The sequence below is a fragment of the Ichthyophthirius multifiliis genome (assembly GCF_000220395.1).
Source record: "Ichthyophthirius multifiliis unplaced genomic scaffold scaff_1120509250885, whole genome shotgun sequence".
Lineage (NCBI taxonomy): Eukaryota > Ciliophora > Oligohymenophorea > Hymenostomatida > Ichthyophthirius > Ichthyophthirius multifiliis.
In genome coordinates, this window is record NW_004086406.1 from 75,787 (window position 1) to 101,267 (window position 25,481).

Here is a 25,481-nt window from a genome sequence, read left to right on the forward strand (position 1 = left end):
CACACCTTTATATTATTTATAGTAAAATAAATTATTAATTAATTTTTTACCTAATTAGTTTGTTATCCTGTCAAGGCTTAACAAAGATTCTTCTTTATCTAAAAATAATGATAAAAATCTTTTAGAAAGTTCTTCAAGGCTTTTTTCTTTTCTATTAATATTTAGGATTTAATGTTTTTTAATTTGACTTGTAAAATTATCATTTTTTAATGTTATGTTTTCTGATTAAGATAATGAAGATTCAGTTTATAAATTACTTCTTTTTTAATTATTTAAATTTAAATAAAATTTTATAATAAAAAATAATAATTAAATTTTTAAATATTTGTTTATGCAAGTATAATATATAAAAAATAATTTTTAATTATTTACTTTAACTTAGGATTATTATTTTATTTTAAAAAGAAGATATTTCTTTTTTTCTATTTAATTTTATTTAATATGATTTCTTATTCTAATTAATATTTATTCTTTGTTAAAATTTAGTCGTTTTTAGATGTATCAAACTAGAGATAATTTTAGTCAATAAAATCTATTAAATTTTAGTTATATATTTGAAAAAAAAGAGAATTTATATACATATAAATTCTATCTATATATATATATTTGTATTTTACATAAATTATTATTCTAATAATTAATTTCACAAAAAGGTTAAAGACATTAAAATGTATTCATTTATTTTTAAAACTAATAGAGTTTGTACTTTTTTTTATTTTTTATAAATTTTTATTTAATAAATATTTTGCGCTTTATTAATATTATTATTTTTTATTATAATCAAAAATTATTTTGATTATAATTTTTTATTTTTAATTTTATTTTTTTTAAATTTCAAATTTAAATATATCCAATATAAATTTTTTGCAAAATAAATATAAAATATTATCAATAAAAATTTAATATTAGAGTAATATAATTTTTGAAAAAAATATTTATTGTATTTAATAATTTAAGTTTCCGCTTTTTTTTATTTTTAAAAAAAACTAAAATAATATTTAAATATTTTATTTTAATTGATTTTCAAATTTAGTAAAATATATATATGTAAATACAAATATCTTAAAAAAAGATATTAAGTCAATTTCATAAATAAATATGAATAAATAAAAAATCTATAAAATATATTATAACATTAGAAAATACTATTTAAAAAAATATTTATCTTATTAGTATAAATTAAAAAATAAATTTTAATTTCATTAAAATTAAAAATAATTTATTAATTAAATCAAATCTTAAATAGATATTTTTAAAAATATTCAAAATTTAAAAGTTAATTTAATATATTTATGTATATATATTATTTATTTTTTAGCGTTTTCTAATTATAAATTTCAAAACCAAAATTCGATTATAATAATTATTATTAATTAAAAATGTTAAATAAAAAAAAAATTATTTATATTATAATTAAAATAAAGAAAATATTTACTTTTAATTTATGAATAGAATAAATTAAAATTTATATAGATTTTTCTTTTAAATTTTTATTTATATTTTATTCAAAAATTTAAGAATATAAATATATTATAAAAACATTTATTTTAATAAATTAGAAAACTATCAATCTAAAATATAAAAAGGTTAAAAAATATGTAAAATTATATTAATTATTAATAAAAATTATAAAGATTTTTATATAAATATAAATTTTAGTAAATATAATTAAAATATACTAAAATAAAATTATTTTATTATATTTTTTTTTAATATGATAAAGTCGTTTGCGCAACTTTAATTATTCTCAATTAGGACATAATTATAATTTTAATCATAATTTTATAAAACAACGTATATAAGATAACCAAAATTAAAATGCAGAACAGTCCAATAAATTTATCCTCCTCCTGGATTAAATTTAGAGATACCAAGTAATATTAATGATAAATTTATAATATAAACTAAATTATTATTTTTTTGCAAATTATTAGAAGATTGGTCTTCTGAAGAATTTTTGAAAAGAATAGGGAACGGAACATCTGAATTTGCAGACAAATTTAAAGATATAGATTAAATTTTCAAATTCTCATCAGTAAAAATTTTAAAATCCAAATAAAAAATTGTATCATAAAAAAAAAATATAATTAGAGATAAATGAAATCAAAAGGAGTACCATGCAAAGCAAGAAAACATATTCAAAGAATCAGAGAATAATTAAGAAGAGGATTAATTACATTTGAATATTTGGGAAGAAGAACATGCTTAGAAATATAAGAAAAAAATTAAAAAAAAAAATGAACATTTAATAAGTTAAATTAATTTTAAAAGGATAATATAAATATTTAAATATAAAAAAATTAAATACATTTATTTTTCATCATCTTTATAGATATTAATTATAAATTTTTTATTTATGCTAATATATATAATTATTTATGTTTTTTTTGTTTCATAAATTAAATTTTTTATTAATATCATTTTCCAAATTATAATTTAAACTATAAATCCTTTTTTCAATATCTATTTTGAGTTCTTTTATATCACTATTTCTTAATAAATAAAATGATATAAATATTTATTTATTATAATAAAATTACACTTCATATGTACTATATTCTTTAATAAAGCTTTTTAATGGTGAACTTCCTTATCTATTATTTTGTCTTTATTCATTCAAAGTTTAATTTTCGGAATATTTAGTATTTCCCATTTTGTAAATAAATTAATTTTTAGTATCTATTGGCTTTTCTATCATTTCTTAAAGCTGAAATTCGACTTTTTTCAGTTCATTTGTAAGTACTTATATATCTTACTAATACTAGTCATTTTTTTATTAAAATTATGCTTACTTTTGTTCATATTTTTAATTTATTAATTTTGTTTCCTATAATTTTTCGTCCATAATTTGTAAAAGAGAATTACTTTCTTATAATTTAGATTCATATTCTTTAAGTTTTATATCTTAGTTCTAAATGTAGGTTAATAATTATTCATTCTATTATTATAATTTTATTTATTTAAAATAAAGATATAAAAAAATAAAAATAATAAAAACTTCATTTTAAAATCGAATATTTTTTTAATTTATTTATTTATTAATTTCTTCTTATTCGTTAATTGTTAATTAAAGAAGTTCAATTTATTCTAAATTTTAATTATTTTGTTGTAGATAATTATTATTTTCTTTTTTTGAATCTTTTATTATAAAAATTATAAAATATAAAAAATAAAGTTTACTATCTATTTCTTGCTTTAATTATAAAATAAGATTTTATTATTTTTCTAAATGTTATTCAAGCTAATTTATTTTGTTTTCGTATTAAGATATTAATTCGATAGTTTCTTGTTATAAAGATTATATTTTTTCTTCGTTTTTTTATTTTATTTATGTGTTTTCATTTTAAAATTGTAATATGCTTTCTTATAATGTTTTATTTTCTTTATTTAAATTGCCTATTTGGTCATTTTATTCTTATATTTTTTATTTGAAAGTGCCCAAAAGTATATTTTAATCTTCTAAATTTTAATTCAAATAGTTTAATTATTTTTAATAAGTTATTTTTTCATTTAATAATGATTGTTCATTCAATTAATATTAAAGTTCTATCGAATTTTCATATTTTTTAAAATAAATTATAATTTAATTTGTATTTATATTTTACTTTATTTTTATTTATTTTATGATTATTATTCAATCAGAATTTTTATTTAATTTTTTAAATTCTACTTTTGTAAATTATTTGCTATTTAATAAAAATTTTTGAAAAACTATTTTTAAAATATAAAAAATCAAATATTAATTAAAATTTTTAATAATATTTACTTTATGTAATTTTTTATTTTTAAATTAAGTTAACTTATAATTGTTCTAATGTTTATTTTTAATATATAAGATCCAATCAATAAATATTCGTTTTTATAAACTATTATTTATTTAATTTTCTAATTTTTTTTTGTTTTATTAATAAGAAATTATAAAATTGAGTTATTTAAATCCTTTTTTTAAGCATTTTTTTTTCAAAATATTTTTTTTTATTTTATTTTAAAGATTTTTTTTAAAAAAAATAAATATATTTTTTATTAATAATTTAGCCTATCTTTATTAAAATTTATTTATTTTTAAAGCATTTTAATTTTTAATAGAAATATAGTTTTTTAAAGAAAATAGAATTCTTCTTTTAATATTTAAAATGTTTGTATTTTAAATCTTTTTAGAAATTTTATTATTTTATATCCATTTTTTAAAAAATTTAGCTTTTAAGAAATAATTAAGTTTTCTTTATATTTTCCTTTTTAAAATTTTTTATTTATGAAAATTTTAAGACCATAATTAAAAGATTTATTTAAGTTTAAATCGTTAATATATTAAAATTTTTTATTTTGTTTTTATTCTTTTAAATCTTTTTATTTTATTAGATTTTTAAATTATTAAAAATAGTTTTATTTCAAATATAATTCATTTTATTATTATATTATATTTATTAAATTTTAATTTCTTATATTTTTTTAAATTTAGTAATTTTTAAAATTATGCCATTACTAAAATATTCTTTATTTTTAAAATTTATTACATTTTTAATCATATGCAATCATTTGATGTTTTGTTATTTAATAAATTTATGAAAATGTGTTTATTGATTAAAAAGCTTTTTTAATAATTAAACTTTAGTAATATACCAATGCATTAGACTTCTATTATTTGCCTTTTTTTTGAATTAAATATAATTCTAGAATTATTAAAAGCATTTTAATAGATTAAGTTATTATTTTTAACAATTAATATATTAAATTTGCTTTTTAAATTTAATATTTTTTTACCACGTTTACAAAAACTTTTATTAACTTTAATATCTAATAAATCTTTTCAAAAAACATACTAAATAAAACATTACCAAACCCTTTACAAAAATTAAATTTGAAATTTTTATTATAAAAATTTGATATTAATTTATTATTAATAAGCAGATTTGATTAAATAAAATATTTTTCCTTCATTTTTTAATTTTATTTTTTATTACATTTTCTCAATTTTTTATTTCATAGTTTTCTTTTTAGATTCATTCTAACTTATTTCTTAAAGTTTTTTTTATTAATTTAATATTTATAATTCTACAAAATCACATTTTTATTTAAATTTTTATAATTCTTCATTTTGTAATTCCAATATTTTTTATTTTTCTTAACTTTAAATAAGAAGATTTATGACATTTTATTTTTCTTCTTGAAATTTAGCTATTTGCTTTTCCTTAAATTATAATTTTTTCTATAATAAAACTTCTGTTTCTTTAGTCTATTCTACTATTTTATTACTTTAAGATTATATGTTTACTAATTCATGTATTTTTGAATTTAAACTATCACTTAATTATTTAATTAAAACATCTTTTTCGCAATTCCTTAATTTAAAGGAATTTGTTGGATGGTTTGAAAATTCCTTTTTTTATATTTTATTTTAAATAATGCAATTAATATTTTTTTTTATTTTTACTGATTATTTTATAAACTTTTAAGAATTTTAAGTGTTTTTAAAAGAGTTATTCATAAGTGATGATTTTTCAGAAACTTTAAAAGAAGAATTTTATTTTGAATTTGAAAGTTGTATTTATTTGCAATTAGAAAATTAGTTGTTTTCTTTTTAAAATTTTTTACAAGAATTACTTTTTTTTATTGTTTATGTTATATTTTATGCAATATTAGATTTTATTTAATTTTTGCTTTCTATTTAATTTAATAATTCCTATTTTTTAAAATCTTATTTCTGCTTTAATTTTTCAAATGCTTAATATAAATCACCACTTTTATTATAAAATATTAGTTAGATTAATATTATATATTTATTAATTTGTTTTTAATTTACTTTACTAAAAATTCATTTTATATTATGTAAAGATCATTCAACAAATTGATTTCTATACATAATAATGCTATATGATCACATTAATCTTTTAAAGAAAAACTTTAAATCATTTTATTAACATTAAAATTTATAGGTTCATCAATTTAAAGCTTTTATCTTAATTCATAGTGAAGTTTTACTTTTTTACAAACCTTTATTTAAATAAAAAAATATAAAAATATTTTAAAAAATATTGACATTTTGCAGTTATAATAAGCTAATATAATTTTCTAATAATATTTAAAGAATTTCCTATATATTTTAGAATTCGATTTCATTTTATTTTCTTATAATTTTATTTATATTCTTTTTATTTAAGAAAAATTATGAATTTATATTAATTTTGTAAATTATATTTTTTACTTATCCATCTAATTATTAAATTTAAGTTAAATAGTGTGTTATTATGGTAAAATAATGATTTTAATTTTAAATAAAATTTCCTTTTAAAGATAAACATTATAGTTATTACAAATCTTTTATATATAAAATATTTTCAAAATTTCTAATCTTTTTTTATTTTATTTTTTTATTATAAATTAATGCATATATATTTGTTTTTTTACTTAATTTTAATCAAGAATTAATACTCTTAATTCAACAAATTATTAAATTCCTCTTAAAGAAGATATTTAATTTTAGGATAAATCCAAAATCTATATTTATTTGGCATTCTTTATGTTATCAATTTAATAGATGTTTTTTTTTTGAAGTTGAATTTTGTTTTTCTCTCTACTTTAATTGTTTTTTAAAGCCTATGACAACTTTTTTTATAATTTAAAAATATAAAATTAAAATTTAATTTATAGCAATTATTTAAAATACTCTTTTCATTTTATAAAAATTAATTATTTTTTTTTATATATTATTTGTAAGAATGATATAATCAAATTTTTTTAAAAAATTTATTTTTATAAATTAAAAAGTATTTTATTTAATAAAAATAAAAATAATATTAAAGAAAATATTATAGGCATATTAATAAATGAAAATTTTATATAATAAAATTTTTAAATTTAAACTTTTAAAAAAACTAGTTTATTATTTTTTTACAATTTATATTTTCAATTTGTTTATTTATACAAATTTTTATCAATTTCAAACAAACTAAAGTAATAAAACTTTATTTTATTTAATTTTTTTTTGTTAAAATCTTTTATTTAAAATTCAATCAATTATTTATTGATTTTCAAATGAATTTCGTTTCCATTTTCTCTTTTCATTTATTTAAAATTCTTTGAGTTTTTAAAGAAGCATTTAATTTTCATTTTAAAGATATTAAGCCTTTTTTGTAAAATTTAGCATTATTATAAAAATTATATATGTTTTAATTTTTTACAATTTTATTATTAATGGCTTCCTTTTATTAATAGTAAGAATATTAGTTAATATTAATATTATTTTCACAATTTTATGGATTTTATAAAATTTCTTTTAGTTTTTAATTTTCATATTTTAAAGAATTAAATTATTTAGTTTGATTTTCAGCGTCTTCAATTTAATTATATATTTATTTAATATTTTTATCAAATCTTTTTGTAGTTTTATTTATATCTTCTTATGCATTTTAAATTACTATTGAAATTTAATTTTATTAATTCTTTTCAAAATCATCCAATTATTTTTATAAATACTTTATATCCTTAAAAAAATATAATTTTTTTAACTTTTTAATTTTATTTTTTTAATAAAAACCTTTATCCTTTAATTTAATTAAATGTTTAAAGTTTTGTTACTTTCTAATAGTTAAAGAGCATTTTATTGAATATTTATATATTTATTTGATTCTTCTTTTTATAAATTTTAATACTTTTATATTAATTATTACTATTCAATTTCTTGACTTTCAATTTTTTGTTAAAACTTTTAAATGTCTTATTTTTATTACAATAAAAGCTATTCTATCTCAAAATCTTTATTTTTAATTTCTATTTCAAATTATTTTTAAGTTTGAATTAATTTATTTATATATAATTCTTCAAAGTGACTTTTCCAAAATTATCTTAATTCCTCGTTTTTATTTTAAAGTCTTAGTTTTTAAAAGTAAATAAATTATATAAATAAAATTTACTTATTCTAAAGTTCTTTATAATTTAAATCTAAAATATTAACTTATTCTTTTAAATTTTAATTAATTAATATAATACTTTGATTTTCCTCAATTAATTTTTCTATTTTTTCATGATAAGATTATATTTAAATGTCTAAAAGTTATTAATATTATTATTAAATTTATTTTTCATATTATTTTTAATCCTCTAATTTAATGCATTTATTAATTTCTAATTATTCATTTTATTAACTTTATTCTAAACTGATTTCTAATATCGTTTCAAGGTTCATTTTAGACACCTATTATTATTTTTTCTGGATTGAAAATGCTTAAATAAATATATTTTACTATTATAATTTTTAATTAATAATAAAATTCGAACAAGTATTTTTTAAATTAAAATCTTTTTATATTTTTATCAAATTTTTATAAAATTATATTTTTTTTTTATTATAATTTATAAAATTTAATAACAAATTATATTCTTATGGATACTTTACAAATGATTATTATATATATATATTTTTAATTTAATTCAAAATTAAGAGCAAGTAATACAATTTTCTTTTTGATTTAATTTTTCATCTTTTACTTTAAAATAAGTTTCTTATATTTTTTATATTTGTTCAGTTTATAATTTTTTGTTTGAAATTTAAACTATATCCTCATCCAATTATTAAATAATATTAGAATATTATTTATCTTTTTGAATTCTTATAAATGAATAAAAATTAATATATATATATATATATATATATATATATAAAATATATATATATATATATATATATTTATATTTATTTATATTTTATTTTTTATATTATTACATTTCTTTATATTAAATTATTGCTTCATCAATTTTAGTTTATATTTCTTATATTTAAAATTCGATATTTTCTAATTCTTTTTATTGTGTTTAATTATTTTGAATTAAATTATTTATTTCTTATTATTTTTTCTCAGAGGTTTTTTCTAATTAATTTATTTAATTAGTTACTTTCTTTTATTATTCATTTTATTAATCACTTGCTTTAGTCTTTTAATATTATTATTGTTCTAGTGAAATAATTAATTACCTTTTATTATCATTTTATTTTTATATTTATATATCAAAATTTTTTTTCTTTTATAAAAATTGATTATATAGCTATAATTATATATATTTTTCCTCACAATCATCACAAATACGTTTAAAATCTTTTTAAATTTGATTTTGTTATTATGATTAATCCAGAACTGATTAACTTTTTTAAATAATCAAATCTTTATTTTATTTTATTTGTTCATTTATTTATAAATGTGTAGATTGAGGATTTTTTCTTTTTTTTTAAGAGTGTTCTAAGCATACGAAATTCCCACAAAAATAACTTTTTTTTTTATATTAATATATATTTTATTTTAATATTAAACCATTATTTTTTTCTATTTCTTAAACTAAATTTACAATCTTTGATACATTTAGATGGCGCTGATAAGGCTATTTATTTCATTTCTTCTTTTGTTAAAACTCTTTTAAATATTTCTTATAATTTTTATAATTATAAAAAAAAATATTTAGAATTATTTCAGATGTGTTATATAAATTTTTTATTATTTTATTTGTCTACAGTCATATTTAAATGGAAATTCTGGTTCTTTGATACTTTCATATTATTAATTTATCATGAAAATTTATTATTAAAGCTAAGAGTATTGATTATTCTCAATTTGACTCATATAATTATAAAAGACTTATAATTTTACAAAATAATTTATTATAAAATAATTATTATATTATATAGAAAACAAATTAAATATATATTAATTTTATTTTCAGATATATAGATATAAAAATTCTTATAAATTTTAATCATTAATTATTTATATTTAGATTTTATTTATAATTTTTATACATGTTATTATAATATTTATATTTATTTTTTAATATAAATTCTAAAATTTTATTTGTTATAATATTTATTTATTATATTAGTGTTTTTTTTTTAAAAAAAAAAATATTCAAATTATTTTTAAGATTATTGAGATATTTTATATATTTATTAAAAAAAAATAAGCTTTATTAAAGATAAATTATGAATTTTATATTTATAAAATTTAAAAAGTTAAGGAAAAAAAATAATTATTTATAAAAATTATATATTAAAATTTGTTTATTTTATTATCTTAAAAAAATTAAATTATTCTAATATATTTTATTGTATATTTTATTATAGATTTTATTTATTTAAATAATATAATTTTTATCCTAATATATCTTTATTTAGTACATATTCATGATTTCTTATTTTTTTTATTTTTTTAAAAAAAAATTAATTATTCAATAAAAAAAATTTATAAATAAAATAATTGCTTTATTAAAAGTAAAATTAAAAAAAAAGAAATATGACTAAATGAATAATATCATTTGTATAAAAATCTTTTTCAAAAGCTTCTAACATTTGAATCAACATTAAATTAGAAGCCAGTATTTTTCCTAATATCCTCCAAGTTGCTTTCTTTAGCGATTTCAGTTAAAACAAACTTTCCATTTATTTTTTAGAATACTGCTTTATCAGTAATAATCATATCAACAACTCCTTTAGCAGTTAATGGATATTTACAAAAAGAAACTAATTTTTATCTACCATTAGAAGCCACATGTTCAGTTAAAGCAATAACTTTACTTCCTGAATTAGCAAGATCCATATCTCCAGACATACCCCGAATAGTTTTTCCAGGAATAATCCAATTAGCAAGATCTCCGTTTTCACTAATTTACATGGCTTCAAGTATTACTAAATCCAAATGACCTCCTCTTGCCATACCGAAACTTAAACTACTTGAAAAGATACTAGCACCAGGATTTAAAGTTATTGATTCCTAAAAAAATTATATTTAATAAAATAATATAAATAAAAATATACATGATTGGCATTAATTAAATCAGCGTTTTGAGCTCCTTATGAAGGATATTTTCCTACTCCCATTACTCCATTTTCCGAATGTACTTCAAATTCAATATTTTTTGGAACATGTTATATTGTTTGTATTGGTAAACCATAACCAAAATTCACAAACATTCCATGTTTTATTTCCTTTGCAGCTCTTTATAATATTTTTAATTAATGATCGACTTAAGTTAATTCATATTCTTCATGAAGTATTAAATTTTAAATTGTATTTATAGGCTTTTCACTCTTAAATATTCTATTAACGAATACTCCTGGAAGATGAACGTAATCTGGCTCAATTTATCCGTTTTCAACTATTTCTTCTACTTCTGCAATTACTATGTTTGCAGCAGTCCCCATATCAACATTAAAATTTCTTGAAGACTGAATTTATTTATTTTTTATTTATTTTATTTTATTTTTACCCTATTAAATACAAGGTTTCCATATTTGTCTGCTTTTTAAGCTTTTATTAAAGCAAAGTCTCCTTTTATTGATTTTTCCATTATATAGTCTTTACCATGAAAATTTCTTCTCTTATTTTTATATAAAAAATTAATTAAATAATTTATATCTATATATAATTATAAAAAGATATATTTAATCATTATAAAAAATTATAAATGAAATTAATTTATCTCAAAATGTATTTTTTTTAATATAATTGATAAAAATAAAATAAAAAAAAAATCTTGGTGCTTTTTATTTAATATTTTTTATAAACAAATAAACTAACTATTGTATTTAAAATATTTTACTTCTTTAGGTTCTGAGATGATTTCAGACTCTTTAGATCCTTTCATGTATTTAATTACTGCACCTCCCATTTCAACCATAGTTTAGCATCCGGCATTAGTATAAAAAGCAGGGATACCATGTCCTGCAGCTCTACATTTTTCAGCCAGAGTGCCTTAAGGAACAAATTCAACTTCTAATTCACCCTTTAAATACTATCTTTCGAATTCTTAATTGTCTCCAATTTATGATGTTATCATTCTTCGAATTTAATGCTAGTGTAATAATACTCCTAAACCTTAATCTTTTGTACCTTTATTTATGATTTTTTAATATAAATAAATAGACTAATATTTATTTATTAAATTTATTGTATTTTGTATTTTTACCACAATTATTTGAAACGACAATTAGTCCAGTTGTTCCATTCATTTTAATAGCATTGATTAAATTTTAAGGAACTCCACAAAGCCCATAACCTCCTACAAGTATAGTAGATCCGTCTTTTATATCTCTAGTTGCTTTTCTAGGACAATCATATAATTTACTTTCAAAGAATTTTATACTTTTAAAGTTTAACTAGCGAAATATTTTTGAATACTTTATTAATTATTACATTATATTATAATTAGTATTTTAATATAAAAAAATAGATTTTTTTTTATTTATTTAATTAATATATATATTTATTATAATTATGAATTTATTTTTAATTAACTATATATATATTTTTATTTATATTTTATAATTTTTTTTTATAATATATATTTTAAATAAATTTTTTATTATAATATCAGTATAATATATATAATCTAATTACATTTAATTATTATAATGCATTTTAATTTTAATAATTAACTATTTTTCTTTTTTACATCGATATTTTACTTTTTTTATAATTTTTTTTTTTATATTTAATTTAATTTTATTTTGATTTTATTAATTATGATAACACTGTTTAACTTCTAATATTAACTTATATAGAATTAATTATTTTTTAGTTTATAAATAAATATTTAGTTGCATTTATGTTTTTATCTATATGAAATATATTGTTATATAATTATTATAAATTCATTTTTTGTGGTTATTTTATTTAAATAACTTTTTTTATTAAATAAAAAAGGATTTAATATTAATATTGTATTAAATAAAATTAATTAATTAATTAATTTTAAAATAAAAATAAAAAGTAATAAAAATGAAATAAAATTCTAGCATGTAAAATATTATATATTTTTTAAATTAAATGCTATAATATAATAAAATAATAAAAATAAATTCAACTACATTAATATTTTATATTAAAAAGGATGAATTTAAATCATAATAACCAAAGTTTATCTTAAAATAATAATTTACGATCAAAAAGGTTAATTATAATATTAAATAAAACGTATAAATTTAAAATTAATATATATTTATAAAATAAAGTGCAGATAAATTCAAATAATCTTCATATTCACCAGATAAAACATAGTTTTCTTCTCATTTATATTAAGAGTAATTTAAAAATAAATTTAGGATTTCATTATGATTTTAAATATATTTATAAAGTTGTAAACTATAACCTGTTTATCCAAAGATCGTTGACAATTTAATGAGTCTAATGTGCAATAATGTAATTAAAAAAAAATTATAATCAATATTTATTATATATTATGAATATATATTATATATTTTGTATAAAACTTACTCATTTTTAATATAGAAGTTAGAATAAAACAATTGTCCTTATAAGTTTTAAGATAAAGGACTTCCTATATTAATTAATTATAGAGCATTATAAAATAAACAAAAGGTAAAAAAGCAGCAAAGAAAAATAAATAATTTTTATATAATTTTTTTAATTTATTTTACAAAAGTATATAATAAAAAAAAAGTAACTTACAATTTTTGATATTACAATTATTTTTATTAAAAAATTATTTTTTATAATTTTATTGTTTAAAATTAAAATAATTTATTTATTAAATAATAAATAGAATCTTTAAATTCCTATAAATTTATTAATAGAATACTTTAATTAATGGATAGATATAATGAAGATACAAATAGATGTAATTATTTAGAACCTTTATGATTGTGCTAAACAATACTATCCATAATAAATAAAATATTTAAAGTAAATAATAGCATATGATTAGAAATACATGAAATATATGATGCTTTCAATAGGCCCTTCTAGAGAAATTCACTAAAATAACGAATTAAAAAAAATAGAAATGATTATTTAAAGGTATATAAAATTTATAAAAAAATATATATAACTATAAAAAATAATAAAAGGTAAAATTTGAAATTAACGACATGTTAACATTGCTTTGATTTCATACTTGAATGTGAGAATTATGTAGAGAACTTACTTTGTAATGAAAAAGTTTAACCGTAAGAGAATGTAGAGAATGATATAAAAGAAATAAAAAGGAATTATAGAGAATTAATAATCGATGCTGAATGCAAATAAATATATTAAAATTTTACAAACTATATCTAAGCTAATTTTTTGAATGATTTTGTTTAACAAACAGCTTATTCAAAAAAAATATTTAACGAATATTATTAATATAAGTATACAGTAAATAAATTTACTTTAATATAATTAAAAGATACAAAATAATTTACTCAAGAGGAAGCAATTACTGTATTTACTTAATATTTTCCAAAAGGAGAAGAGTTAAGGGAAAACTTAATTAAGATTTCTTAATATAATCTTTTTTCTTTGAAAATAAAAAACTAAGCAAATTCATATAAATGTGATATGCAAATTACAAATTAAAAATTAATGGAAGTTTTACTTAATATTCCCTATTTTATAATAGAAACTATTGAAAATATAATATATGGAAAGTTTTGTTTAAATATGAATGAAGAAGCAATAAGAAAACAAACAGAAAACCAATTCTAAGATATAGGAAATTTCATAACTTAAGTACAAAAAAAGGTTCCAGAATTAAAAGATAATTTTACTTAAGATGAAAAGATATACTTAGACTTAAAAGTTAAAGTCTTTTCCTTATTAGATTTTTATAAGTAAAACTTTTTACCTTTTGTGTAGGGATTTATAAAGAATTCGGGATAATAATAATTGATTTTCATTGATGTTGATTAATCTTAATTATTTAAAGATTTAAAAAATCTTGCAGTAAAAATAATGGATAAGTATAAAGAGTTAATTAATTATATGATAAGACTTCGAGAATAAAATAAAATGGATAAAACCCCACTTAAAGAATAGAATTTTATTGAAAAGGAAATGTAATTTTTAGATGAGTTCAACTCTTAAGCTGATATATTGTAAAACAATTTATATAAAAGCTATTTTTTTAATAATAATCCTATTTCTCTCTTTGAAAATGAAGGTATTCAATAATAAAATGGATTTATTGAGGAATTTTAACTTATTTTATACTAATCTAAACGTATTTTGACAAATTTAAATACTAAAAATCCTCTTAATAATGTTTTTAAGAAAATAAGCATTAAAGATCCTTTAATTAATGCGGTTTTCAGTTAATAGTTAGCCCACATATTAGTAAATATATATATTTTTTTTTAATTATTAATTTTTTATAAAAGGATTAAATTTACTAATAACCAAACGTTGAACTAATTGAAGAAAAAATAAAGTTCTATTTTGAAAGTGCATAAAAAATAAAAGAAATTTAACATCCAAAAAGAAATTAATAAGAATTAACATAAAAGTTACAAACTTTAACAAATAATTTGCTTTATATAGAAGTAAAATTAGGATTTAAATACGAATAAATAGCATAAATAAAAGAAAAAATACATAAAATATTACTTGAAGTATTAGATAATGTATATTTTAATGATAATAATGAATTTTTTAATAAAACCTTATTAGTTTGTTATGATTAATTAATATAATTAAGTAAACCTATCCAAGATTATAAATATTATTAAGAATTTGAATAAATTATTCAAACAATAATTTTTTTAAAAAATATGTATACACTTTATAATAATGTAAAAAATAAATAAATTAAAAATTTAATTTTTATAATATTTTTTTTTTTTTTTAAAACAAAAACAAAATCAAAGATTCTAGGACCAAATAATTAGCATGTTCCAATAGCCACTTTTAAATCTATTTTCGAAGTTATTTATAAGTATTTTTTTAGTCTTCATAGCCCTCCTACTGCAGCAACTCTTAGATAAATAAAGGTTTTTTTGAATGAAATTAATGGAAATATTGCTTTAGTTTAAGATTTTTTGAAAATTGATAAATTAGAATTTACCAATTTTAATATTATTCTTAACAATTAACTTCAACTTTTAAATAATGTTTAATCTGAATTTTCTCAATTTTAAAAGTAATTGTCAGATTGGGAAACTGTGAATTTTTCTAATATGATAAATTTAGCAAATACAGTTAAATAATGGTTAAATTAAATGGTAATTTTTTTACTTTTTTATTTTTATGTATTAATTAGCATGTAAAAACTGTATAATTAAACAGTAAGAGAAAAGGAAATTTACCTTAATATATATACTTTTGTGATGAAAGAGATTAAATTGATTAAGTTTATGATAAAGTAATAAAAAATAAATACTTTGGAATAAAAGGAGTATTAAGTAAACCTGAAATGGATAGAATAAAATGTAGCTTTACTCCTCTAAAATAAGAAAAATATGAACTAGGTATTGAGTGGGAATAAAAACCAAAAAAAGTAAAAATTTAATTAGAATTAGGATTGCCTTACTAAAAAATCGATTATAAAGTTTACTTTTTAAACGAAAAAAATAAAAAAGAACTAGCAGTAGAAAAATAAGCAGAATTAGAATTTTCTTATTAAAATTTTATGGATGAATTTGAAATTGATGTTTATGATTTGTATTTTAGTTTATTTATTGAAGTTAGAGCTTATGATTAAAATAACACAGTAGCTGTTAATTATAATAAGGAATATATCCTTTCTACTTTTGAGAAAGAAATGAAAGTTTATGTTAATGAAATGTATATTTAATTACATGATAATGAACAATGGAAAATTTAAATTAAAGTAATTTTTATTTTATATTAAATTGATTTTTTAATTACTTCCAACATTAAAATAAATTTATTTAGCAAAACGAAAACTTATAATGGAATCCATATTTTAGAATTATCAAAAAAAAAGAAGATAAATCTATAGATTTTGTATGTGATATTAATAAAAAAGATATGAAAGGCAATCTTTATGCTGAATTAAACGTGTAAGAAGATAGTTATGAGTTTATTGTTTGTAAAAATCATAAAATTAAAGAACTAATTTATATATTTGTTATTGAATGTGATGGTTTTGAAAATGAAATGACAAAATTAGAACACAAAATATTTATTAATGGTAAAGGTTCTAGTAAAATCACTAACTAATCGTTTAGTTTCGGAAATATAGATTCTAACAGTATAAATTAAATAATTAAAAAATAAAAAATTTAAATTTATATAATATTATTTAAATATATATAAATATATATATATATTATATATATTTATATATATATATATTTATATATTTAAGATGTAAGAAAAGAGAAACCTTCTTGGTTACTCGGATACATAAAAGACAATGTATTTAACAAAATAAATACTTTTATGGCTAAAAGAGAGCTTAACGAATTTATTAAAAATGAAATAAATAGCAGTTGATACTTATAATTTTTTTTTTTAAAAAAAAAAATTCTTATTATTAAAATAAATAGAAATTTATAAATTTTTAAAAAAATATAATATATTATTATTTTATATATAGTATTAATATTTATTTAATTTCATTTTTAGCTAAAAAAATTATATTTTAAAATTATTATTATTTAGCTATATTTGTTAAATAAAAATATATAATTATCAATAAATTCTAATAAATAAACATATATAATAATAGTCATTTAAATGAACTTTCATAAAGTTTTGTTCTAATTAATTTCTCATGAAAAGTTTTCTGTATTTCATTAATCATTTAACGAAAGTTTCCTGCTATGTTATAAGTAATATATAAATAAAAATTTATAAATATTTATAAATTAAATTTTAAAAGCAATTGCAAGGCACTTATTAGGAAAATAAACATCAATATGTATTTTAATTGAATTAAAAAGAAAAAGTTAAAGAATGTGTAAAAAAAATAAACTAAAGAAAAGAAAAAATTAAATTATATTAAATCAAATAAAACAACTATTTTTAAACATAAATAGCTAATTTAAATAGGTTTTAATATATAAGATATACCATTTTGGGTTTATAATTGTTTATAGCCTATAAAAGGAAAAATTAACAATATTTAATATGAAATTGAGAAAATTTAAAGCCTTTAGCTTGAAAACAATTTTTAATAAAATATGTATAATTTTTAAAAAGAAGCTGTTTAATTTGGACTTTAAAAATATGGTAGATTAATTATTGGAGATGAAATGGGTGTAGGAAAAACAATATAAGCTTTAGGTTTAGCTACTTGTTTACAATAAAAATGGCCTTTGTTAATAATTACTCCATCTTCATTAGTAAATAATAATAAAAAAAATATTAAATATTTTTTTTATATGTATAAAATTATTATTATAAAAGCGATTAAATTGGAAGTTAGAAATAATGGAATGGATAAAATTTATAAAAGAATGCAATATTTTAATTATTGATAAATAAACTTCTAAATTTTATGAAGAAAATATAAAAATAGTAATAATATCATATGAACTCTGTAAATAATATAATAATTATTTAAAAACTTTTAAAATTGCAATTGCAGATGAAGCTCATTATCTTAAGAATTATTAAGCTTAAAGATCTTAATTATTAATTCCTATTTTATAAAATATGCATCATATTATACTTTTGACAGGTTTACTTATTTTATTTTTTTTATTAATTGTAAAAAAGGCACACCTGCTTTAGCTAAACCTAAAGAATTATATAATTTATTAAGTATTATTAGACCTGATATATTTAAATTTCCAAAATCATTTTTAGAAAGATATTGTGATCCAAAGCCTAATCCATTTTATGAAAATAAAATTGATTATGAGGGAGCTAGTAATTGTGATGAACTTCATTTTATTTTGAAAAATAATTTTATGATTAGAAGATTAAAATAAGATGTACTTACTGAGTTACCTCTTAAAAGAAGAAGAAAAGTAGTTGTAAAAACTGACATAAAGAAAGTATTTTTAATAATAATAATTATAAAAAATAAAAAAATAAATAAAGGTATAATACATAAACAATTTAATAAATTAAAACAATTTGATTAAATATTTTAATGATTAAGAAGATTATCAAATGAATAATTTAAAATAAGTTTTTAGTTTATATAAAAAAAACAGATATTTTAATCAAAAAAAAGGAAGCAAAAAAAGTCTTTTTGAATCATATAAATTATCAGGAGAAGCCAAAATAAAAGGAGTTATAGAGTTTATAAAATAAATTTGTGAATAAAATTAAAAAAGTATAGTTTTTGCTTTTCATTAAGATATTCTTAATTAAATAGAAACTTCTTTGATGAAAAATTAAATTTAGTATATCCGTATAGACGGAAATTTAAAGGAAGCTTAAAAATTAGATAATATTTATATATTTTAAAATTAACCAAAGTGTATGATTGCATTACTCTCTATTAAAACTTGTTGTACTGGATTTACTTTAACTTAAGCTTAAAATGTTATATTTGCCGAAGTTTAAAAATTATATATTAAATTTTTATTCATGTAAAATTAAAAATATAAATATTTTATATATTCTAATAGATGGATTGGACTCCGGCAATAATGTAATAAGCAGAAGATAGAGCACATAGAGTAGGATAAATTGGCTGTGTAGAATGCTTTTATTTAATAGGGGAAAATACTTTGGATCAATATATCTATGATAAACTAAACAGAAAAAGTAATATAGTTTAATCTATTATTGATGGTTAAAGTTCTAATAATTTTTCTTTGTAATAGTTAGAGTTTTAATCAAATTAAAAATAGGAGAAAATTATTGAAAATAAAAGTACTGTTTAAAAAAAGAAATTTATAGATGAATATTTTGATAAATTTAGTTATAAAAAATAATAAAACACTAATAGTCAAGTTTAAGATAATATTTTCCTTATTTCTGGAAAAGAAATGGATAATAAAAATTTTCAAAAAGAAGATTTTTAATCTTTTGATGAAGATGATGAATATATGAAAACTGTGGTTAAGAATATGGAATTAAATAATTAAAAAGATAAATTAAAGATATAATAATTGTAGGATGAATCAAAATTAGATCATATTTAAAATATATGTCAGATTCTAAATTATTTAGAAAATTAAAATTAATAAGAAAATTAAATAAATAAAGAATAAAAATTACATTAAAAAAAATTAAAAGTATTTTCGAATGCTTATGATTTTTATTTTTAGAATGCAAATGAAAAATTTAATAATTAAAAAATTATAAGCTAATTCGAATAAATTGATTCTTATATTTTTGATGAATTTGATATAAATAAAAATTTTTAAATATAAAATATTTTTGATTTATTTTGAGAAAAAAAAAAAAAAAAACAATTATTATTTTATTTGTTAAATAATTTTAGATTAATATTAAAATTAATTTAATAAAAATTAAATATAGAATATTTTTATTTCAATTTTTTTTATTTTTCTTTATTTTAAATAAATATTTTATTTTACAAAATAATTTTAATATTATTTATTAGATTAATAGAAATATAAAATATAATAATTTTAATTTTAATTCAAAATAAAATAATATATATATATATATAAAATAAAAATAAATGTATAAATAATTAATAAATAATTATTATAAAATAAAAAAAATAAGTATACAATTTATAAAATTATTATAAAATATAAATATGAAAAACTTTTTGATAACAAAAAACAAATCCTAGATTTAAAATAAAAATAATTTAAAATCACTTAAATATTAAACAAAATATAAATAAATATTTAAATATTAAATTTTAAAATAATATTAATTATATGTTGTAATATATAGAATATGTATACTATTTAATATTATATTATTATTTTTTTTCGCATATATAAAATATTTATATAATATAATTATTATAATAAATAATTAAAATAAAAACAAATATTTTGAAATATAATTATTTAAAATATAAATTTTTCAAATAATTATTTATTTTGTTTTAGTAAAATACAATAAAACATAAACAAAAAACATATTAAATTTTTTATAATAATAAATTATAATAAATAATTATAAATAAATCTAATAAAATTATATTAAGCTCTATTTTTGCTAAATAATATATATATATTATTATATTTTTTATAATAAAATTAATTTTCTTTTGATTTTTCTAAATACATAATTTCAAATTTTATTGATTTTCAAAATGAATTAGCTTTATATTATTTATTATTTTAAAAAAAAATGCAATAACTTAAAAACAAAAGAAAATTAAAAGAGAAAAAAATATATATATTATATAATAATTAAATATATAACCTTATAATCAATAAAGCAAAAAAAATTATTTAAATTAATAATTATAATTATTAAGAATAAAGGAAAAATATAAATAATTTATATAAATAAAAAAGCAAAACATAAATAAAAGAGAAAAAAATAGATAATGTCTACAATAATAGAACAACCTAAACAAATATAATTTGATATATAATCTAAAGGAATTTAAAGACTAAAAATGTGTGATGGATTATCTAATTACAATTAATAGCTTTAATATAATGCTGAAAAATTAATTGAAGACTTTCCTTAAAAAGATAAAGCTTTATTAATAAAATTACTAGAAGATGTAGAAAATAGGCTAGATGTAGCTTACGAAATATTGTATTCTGAGTAAATATCAATAGAAAATTAATATTAAAACCGAAATGAAAACAAACAAGAATTTAATTTTGAAAAAGCGCCTCAGGAAGTAATAAAAGAAAGAAAAATAATAAATAATGTATAAATGAAACAATTGAAATAAAATAAATAAAATAATTTAGCATAATTTAAATAATAACAATAATAATAATAAAATTCCCAAAAGCTAAAAGATATAAATGAAATTGACAATTTTTAAAAATAACTAGTTTTGGATAATATAATTCCTATTATTCTTAATAGAATAACATCTTGTAATTATGATTAGGCAATGGTCTTATTAATTGAAGCGTTTAAACATTATGAAGAAGAGAACAGAAAAGCTATTAAATATGATAAAATTATTACTAATCATAATATTCTTTTGAAAACCATTATTAATTAATAAATAAAAATTTAAAAATATGATAAGCTTTAGAAGGAACTTGAAGCAGAAAATATATAGCTTATAAAAGATAAAGAAAAATATAAAAGTAAATCTGAAAGAATCACTTTAATGTTTAATGCATAAAATTAAAAATATTCTTATGAAAATTATGATGACTTTGACTAAAATAATAATGGTGGAAATAGTATGTGTTTTTGAAAAAAGAAAAAAAAAAAAATATAGAGAAGAAAAAAATTATATTAATTATTATTATTATTTTTTTCTTCTTTGTTTATTTTTTTTAAATAAAAATAATAAAAAAAAAATATTATAATTAATAAGTCTATATTTATTAGTTAATTTTAAATATTTATTTTATTTTATTTTTTTAAAAAGACATTTTAATTAATAAATAAATAAATATTATATAATATATATTTTTCTTTCTTAATATATTTATTTTCTCTTCAATTAATATTTTGCTTTTAATAAATTAAATTTTCAAAAATTTATATTATTATTCTGATTTATTTTCTTATATTTACAAATTTTATTTTATTTATTTTAATTAGTTGTAGCAAATAATTTATTTTACATGTAAAAATCTTAAATAAATTCAATTTAATCCTCTGGAATTTAATTTAAAAAACAATTATTTGTATTATCATTTTACATTATAATGCTTTATTTATCTGTTTATTCTTCTTCTTTATAATCAATTATTTTCATAATAAAATCAAATGTATTAGGAACTGATTATAAATAAAATTAGCAATTTAATATCTAAATTTTAAAAAATTTATAATTTATATAGCTTTAAAAATATTACTTTTTTGAATTTATTAATCATTTGGGCTTTTAGTATTTGAGATTTATATTTTTACTAAAGAAATGAGCTTTCAATGCATTTAATAATTTCTATCAAATTTTTAAGTTAATATTTGTTTGTAAAAAATCTTTTTATTTTAATTTATTTTTAAAAAAATATAAAATTAAATTTGTATATTATATATAGTTTTTTTAATAATAAAATATAAAGACTTTATAGGCTTATATATATTATTGCATTTAAAATCAGAATTTAATAATTTATATATTAAAATAATAAATTAATTTAATATTATTTTAAAAGTTATTTATAAGGTTATATTTAAAATCAGAATTTAACAAAATTATATAAAATTACTATTTTAATGCTTTTTTACGACAGCATTCAAATACAAAGTCATCGAAATTTAACTCTAAAATATTTAAAAAGTATTTATTAATGTGTATAGAGTCAATAAAACTATCTAAATTTTAAAAATTCTTTCTTTTAATATACAAAATAGGAAATTCTCCCTAACTCTTTATTATTGTTTCGATGTCCTACTATGAAACTTTATTGCAATCATTTATAAAAACTTATGTAGAGCAATCACTAAATGCAGATTCTTCATGGCATTCTTTAATTTAGGCTGACTATTTTGTTTTTAAAAGCTTAATTTTATCTATTTAAGTTATGAGTTCATTAATTTTTTATTGCTTTTTAACGCATAGATTTTATGAGAGGCTTTCTAATTTACTTTGTATTTTATTTAATATTTAAGTATAAAAAATTAAATTTACTTGCATTTCCTTTTAAAATGCTTTTAATTTTGTTCCTCAAAATAAACATGAACATATTTCTTATCCTTATCATATGTAATATTTTAAATAGACTTTATTTAGCTAAATATTATTTAACAATCAATTAAATTCGATCCTAAATCTTAATAAAGATTAAAAAAAAAATCCTATTGTTTTGATATTTAATAAAATATGTTTTTTTATTTTTGTTTATACTTCTCCTAAGTGAAGTTATTAGTTTAAATTATTTGTATTAGTAATATTATATTCTAAATTAACATCTGTTTAAGACTCATATTTATAATCTACTGACTAATTGGGCTTTATTTTCTTCTTTTAAATATATCCATATTTTTATTCATTTATGCATCTTAAAATTTACCTTATCATTTTTATTTATTTTTTATTTTTTTTTATAATTATATTTTATTATAAATTTTTAGAATTTTAGTAGTATATATATAGAGATAACTTTTTTATTTTTTTTATTAAAATTAATATAATTTATATTTACTTCTAATTAAAACGAATTATCATAAAAGATAATTCAAATTAATTTATATATTTTATAATTATCATAAAAATAAAATTAAAAATACATATTTAATAAAAAATAATTTTTAAAATAATAAATAATATAAATAATATTTGGAATATAAAATAATATATATGTAATATCAAAACATAAAATAATGTAATTTAATTTTATAATATAATAATAGAAAAAAAATACAGTTTATAAATTAATAAACATTTAATAATAAAAACTTATAAATACTTATACAGTTTTTTTATTTGTATAAAGTAATTTTTAGTATTTAATTTTAGTATTGTAATAATATAAAAAAAAATTGTAATAATTAATAATTTAGAATTAAATTAATATTAATATAAATAAAATTTTAATGTAAAAAGTAATTTATATAATAATAATACAAAGTAAAAAAATATTTATAAAATATATGTTATATGCAAAGTTTTTAAAAAGAAAATATTTATAATAATATGTAAAGGAAAAAAAAAATCGAAATAAAAATATTATTATAAAAAGAAATAAAAATGTTTATTATTTTATAAATAATATAAAATATAATTATAATTAATTAATAATATAATTATATATATATAAAAATAAAAAAGATATATATATAAATATATATATATATATATATATAATTTAATTAATAATATATATTTTTATATATTTATATTAATACACATATATTATATTTTATTGTTTTTTTATTTTTTTTTTAATATAAATTTATTTTTTTAAAAAATATATTATTTGTTTATAATAAAATTCATATAAATTATAATATATATAAAATATAAATATTTCTTTTTTATTTATTTTTTAAATATTATAATTATCATATATTATACATTTATTTTTCATTTATTTTTTAATTTTTTTTATCTATTTAATATCAATTAAAAATATTTTTTTTCATACTACTAAATTATATTTCCTATTTAGATTGGATTTTTTTTTTTTTTATTTTAAACAATTCATTTAATATTTTTTTTTTTTTTTTTTTTAATAGTATATACATTTCTTAGAAAAAAATTTATTATATATAAATTGAAAAAAAAATGAAACTAATAATAATATTATATATTTTATTTTTATTTTATAAAAACACATAAGCACTTTTGGAAATTTATAACCCTTAAGCCATTTAAAATATAAGTATATAATAATACGGAAGTTTTTTATCTTAAATACTTACAAATTCAATGTATCCTGAAACAATATTTTTAGTTTTTAAAGGATAATCAATAATTTCCGCGACAGTAAATGATAAAAAATTTGAAATTTAATTTATTTATAAAGAGATAATAATAGAAGCAATAACTAAAGGAGATTATTTTTATATAAACAAAAATTATGAATCTATATAAATATTAACATATGACGAACAAAAAACATTTTAAATTATATCATTAGATTATAATAGATTAATAAAAAATCAAAATTAATGTCTTTTGTCTTAGTGACGATGAAAATTATATATTAATAGGTTCTTTTGGTCGACTTATAATAATAGAAAATAAATTAAATCAAATAAATTAAAAAATAATTGCTT

The 25,481-nt window shown here is 15.0% G+C and overlaps 5 protein-coding genes across 5 annotated transcripts, besides 28 other annotated features; 4 read left to right on the plus strand and 1 right to left on the minus strand. All coding sequences in view use genetic code 6, as the record gives it.

The window, feature by feature from the left end:
- Window positions 1–1,690: 1,690 nt before the first annotated feature.
- On the plus strand, window positions 1,691–2,241 carry IMG5_107380 (hypothetical protein; the record flags this gene model as incomplete). Its single annotated transcript, XM_004034957.1, has 3 exons — window positions 1,691–1,874; window positions 1,935–2,035; window positions 2,092–2,241. Coding segments are annotated over 3 exons (435 nt in total), but the record flags the coding sequence as incomplete, so codon positions are not given.
- A 721-nt stretch (window positions 2,242–2,962) lies between these two features.
- Window positions 2,963–2,997: a microsatellite.
- Window positions 2,998–4,076: 1,079 nt separating this feature from the next.
- Window positions 4,077–4,111: a microsatellite.
- Window positions 4,112–4,401: 290 nt separating this feature from the next.
- Window positions 4,402–4,452: a microsatellite.
- Window positions 4,453–4,854: 402 nt separating this feature from the next.
- Window positions 4,855–4,898: a microsatellite.
- Window positions 4,899–8,626: 3,728 nt separating this feature from the next.
- Window positions 8,627–8,699: a microsatellite.
- Window positions 8,700–9,625: 926 nt separating this feature from the next.
- Window positions 9,626–9,663: a microsatellite.
- Window positions 9,626–9,665: a microsatellite.
- A 412-nt stretch (window positions 9,666–10,077) lies between these two features.
- Window positions 10,078–10,113: a microsatellite.
- Window positions 10,114–10,313: 200 nt separating this feature from the next.
- IMG5_107390 (hypothetical protein) lies at window positions 10,314–12,176 on the minus strand (the record flags this gene model as incomplete). Its single annotated transcript, XM_004034958.1, has 5 exons — window positions 11,947–12,176; window positions 11,581–11,870; window positions 11,248–11,358; window positions 10,796–11,206; window positions 10,314–10,751 (listed from the first exon to the last, which is right to left on the minus strand). The coding sequence occupies exons 1-5, from the start codon at window positions 12,173–12,175 to the stop codon at window positions 10,314–10,316; spliced, it is 1,479 nt and encodes a 492-aa protein (XP_004035006.1). The 5' UTR covers window position 12,176.
- Window positions 11,212–11,245: a microsatellite.
- Window positions 12,177–12,225: 49 nt separating the features above from the next.
- Window positions 12,226–12,328: a microsatellite.
- Window positions 12,286–12,347: a microsatellite.
- Window positions 12,294–12,351: a microsatellite.
- A 407-nt stretch (window positions 12,352–12,758) lies between these two features.
- IMG5_107400 (hypothetical protein) lies at window positions 12,759–13,857 on the plus strand (the record flags this gene model as incomplete). The annotated part of the gene is made up of 5 exons (XM_004034959.1): window positions 12,759–12,778; window positions 12,992–13,060; window positions 13,115–13,178; window positions 13,269–13,358; window positions 13,543–13,857. The coding sequence occupies 5 exons, from the start codon at window positions 12,759–12,761 to the stop codon at window positions 13,855–13,857; spliced, it is 558 nt and encodes a 185-aa protein (XP_004035007.1).
- Window positions 13,858–15,167: 1,310 nt separating this feature from the next.
- Window positions 15,168–17,213, plus strand: IMG5_107410 (hypothetical protein; the record flags this gene model as incomplete). The annotated part of the gene is made up of 4 exons (XM_004034960.1): window positions 15,168–15,547; window positions 15,623–16,584; window positions 16,650–16,968; window positions 17,086–17,213. The coding sequence occupies exons 2-4, from the start codon at window positions 15,961–15,963 to the stop codon at window positions 17,211–17,213; spliced, it is 1,071 nt and encodes a 356-aa protein (XP_004035008.1). The 5' UTR covers window positions 15,168–15,547; window positions 15,623–15,960.
- Window positions 16,574–16,615: a microsatellite.
- Window positions 17,007–17,080: a microsatellite.
- Window positions 17,214–17,974: 761 nt separating the features above from the next.
- On the plus strand, window positions 17,975–22,002 carry IMG5_107420 (hypothetical protein; the record flags this gene model as incomplete). Its single annotated transcript, XM_004034961.1, has 6 exons — window positions 17,975–18,064; window positions 18,129–18,402; window positions 18,441–18,721; window positions 19,304–19,598; window positions 20,553–20,557; window positions 21,145–22,002. The coding sequence occupies 6 exons, from the start codon at window positions 17,975–17,977 to the stop codon at window positions 22,000–22,002; spliced, it is 1,803 nt and encodes a 600-aa protein (XP_004035009.1).
- Window positions 19,839–19,884: a microsatellite.
- Window positions 19,849–19,884: a microsatellite.
- Window positions 20,194–20,233: a microsatellite.
- Window positions 20,313–20,410: a microsatellite.
- Window positions 20,755–20,792: a microsatellite.
- Window positions 20,757–20,790: a microsatellite.
- Window positions 21,115–21,160: a microsatellite.
- A 126-nt stretch (window positions 22,003–22,128) lies between the features above and the next one.
- Window positions 22,129–22,166: a microsatellite.
- Window positions 22,167–23,975: 1,809 nt separating this feature from the next.
- Window positions 23,976–24,030: a microsatellite.
- Window positions 24,003–24,112: a microsatellite.
- Window positions 24,113–24,195: 83 nt separating this feature from the next.
- Window positions 24,196–24,228: a microsatellite.
- A 234-nt stretch (window positions 24,229–24,462) lies between these two features.
- Window positions 24,463–24,526: a microsatellite.
- Window positions 24,527–24,531: 5 nt separating this feature from the next.
- Window positions 24,532–24,602: a microsatellite.
- A 32-nt stretch (window positions 24,603–24,634) lies between these two features.
- Window positions 24,635–24,694: a microsatellite.
- Window positions 24,695–25,481: the final 787 nt, after the last annotated feature.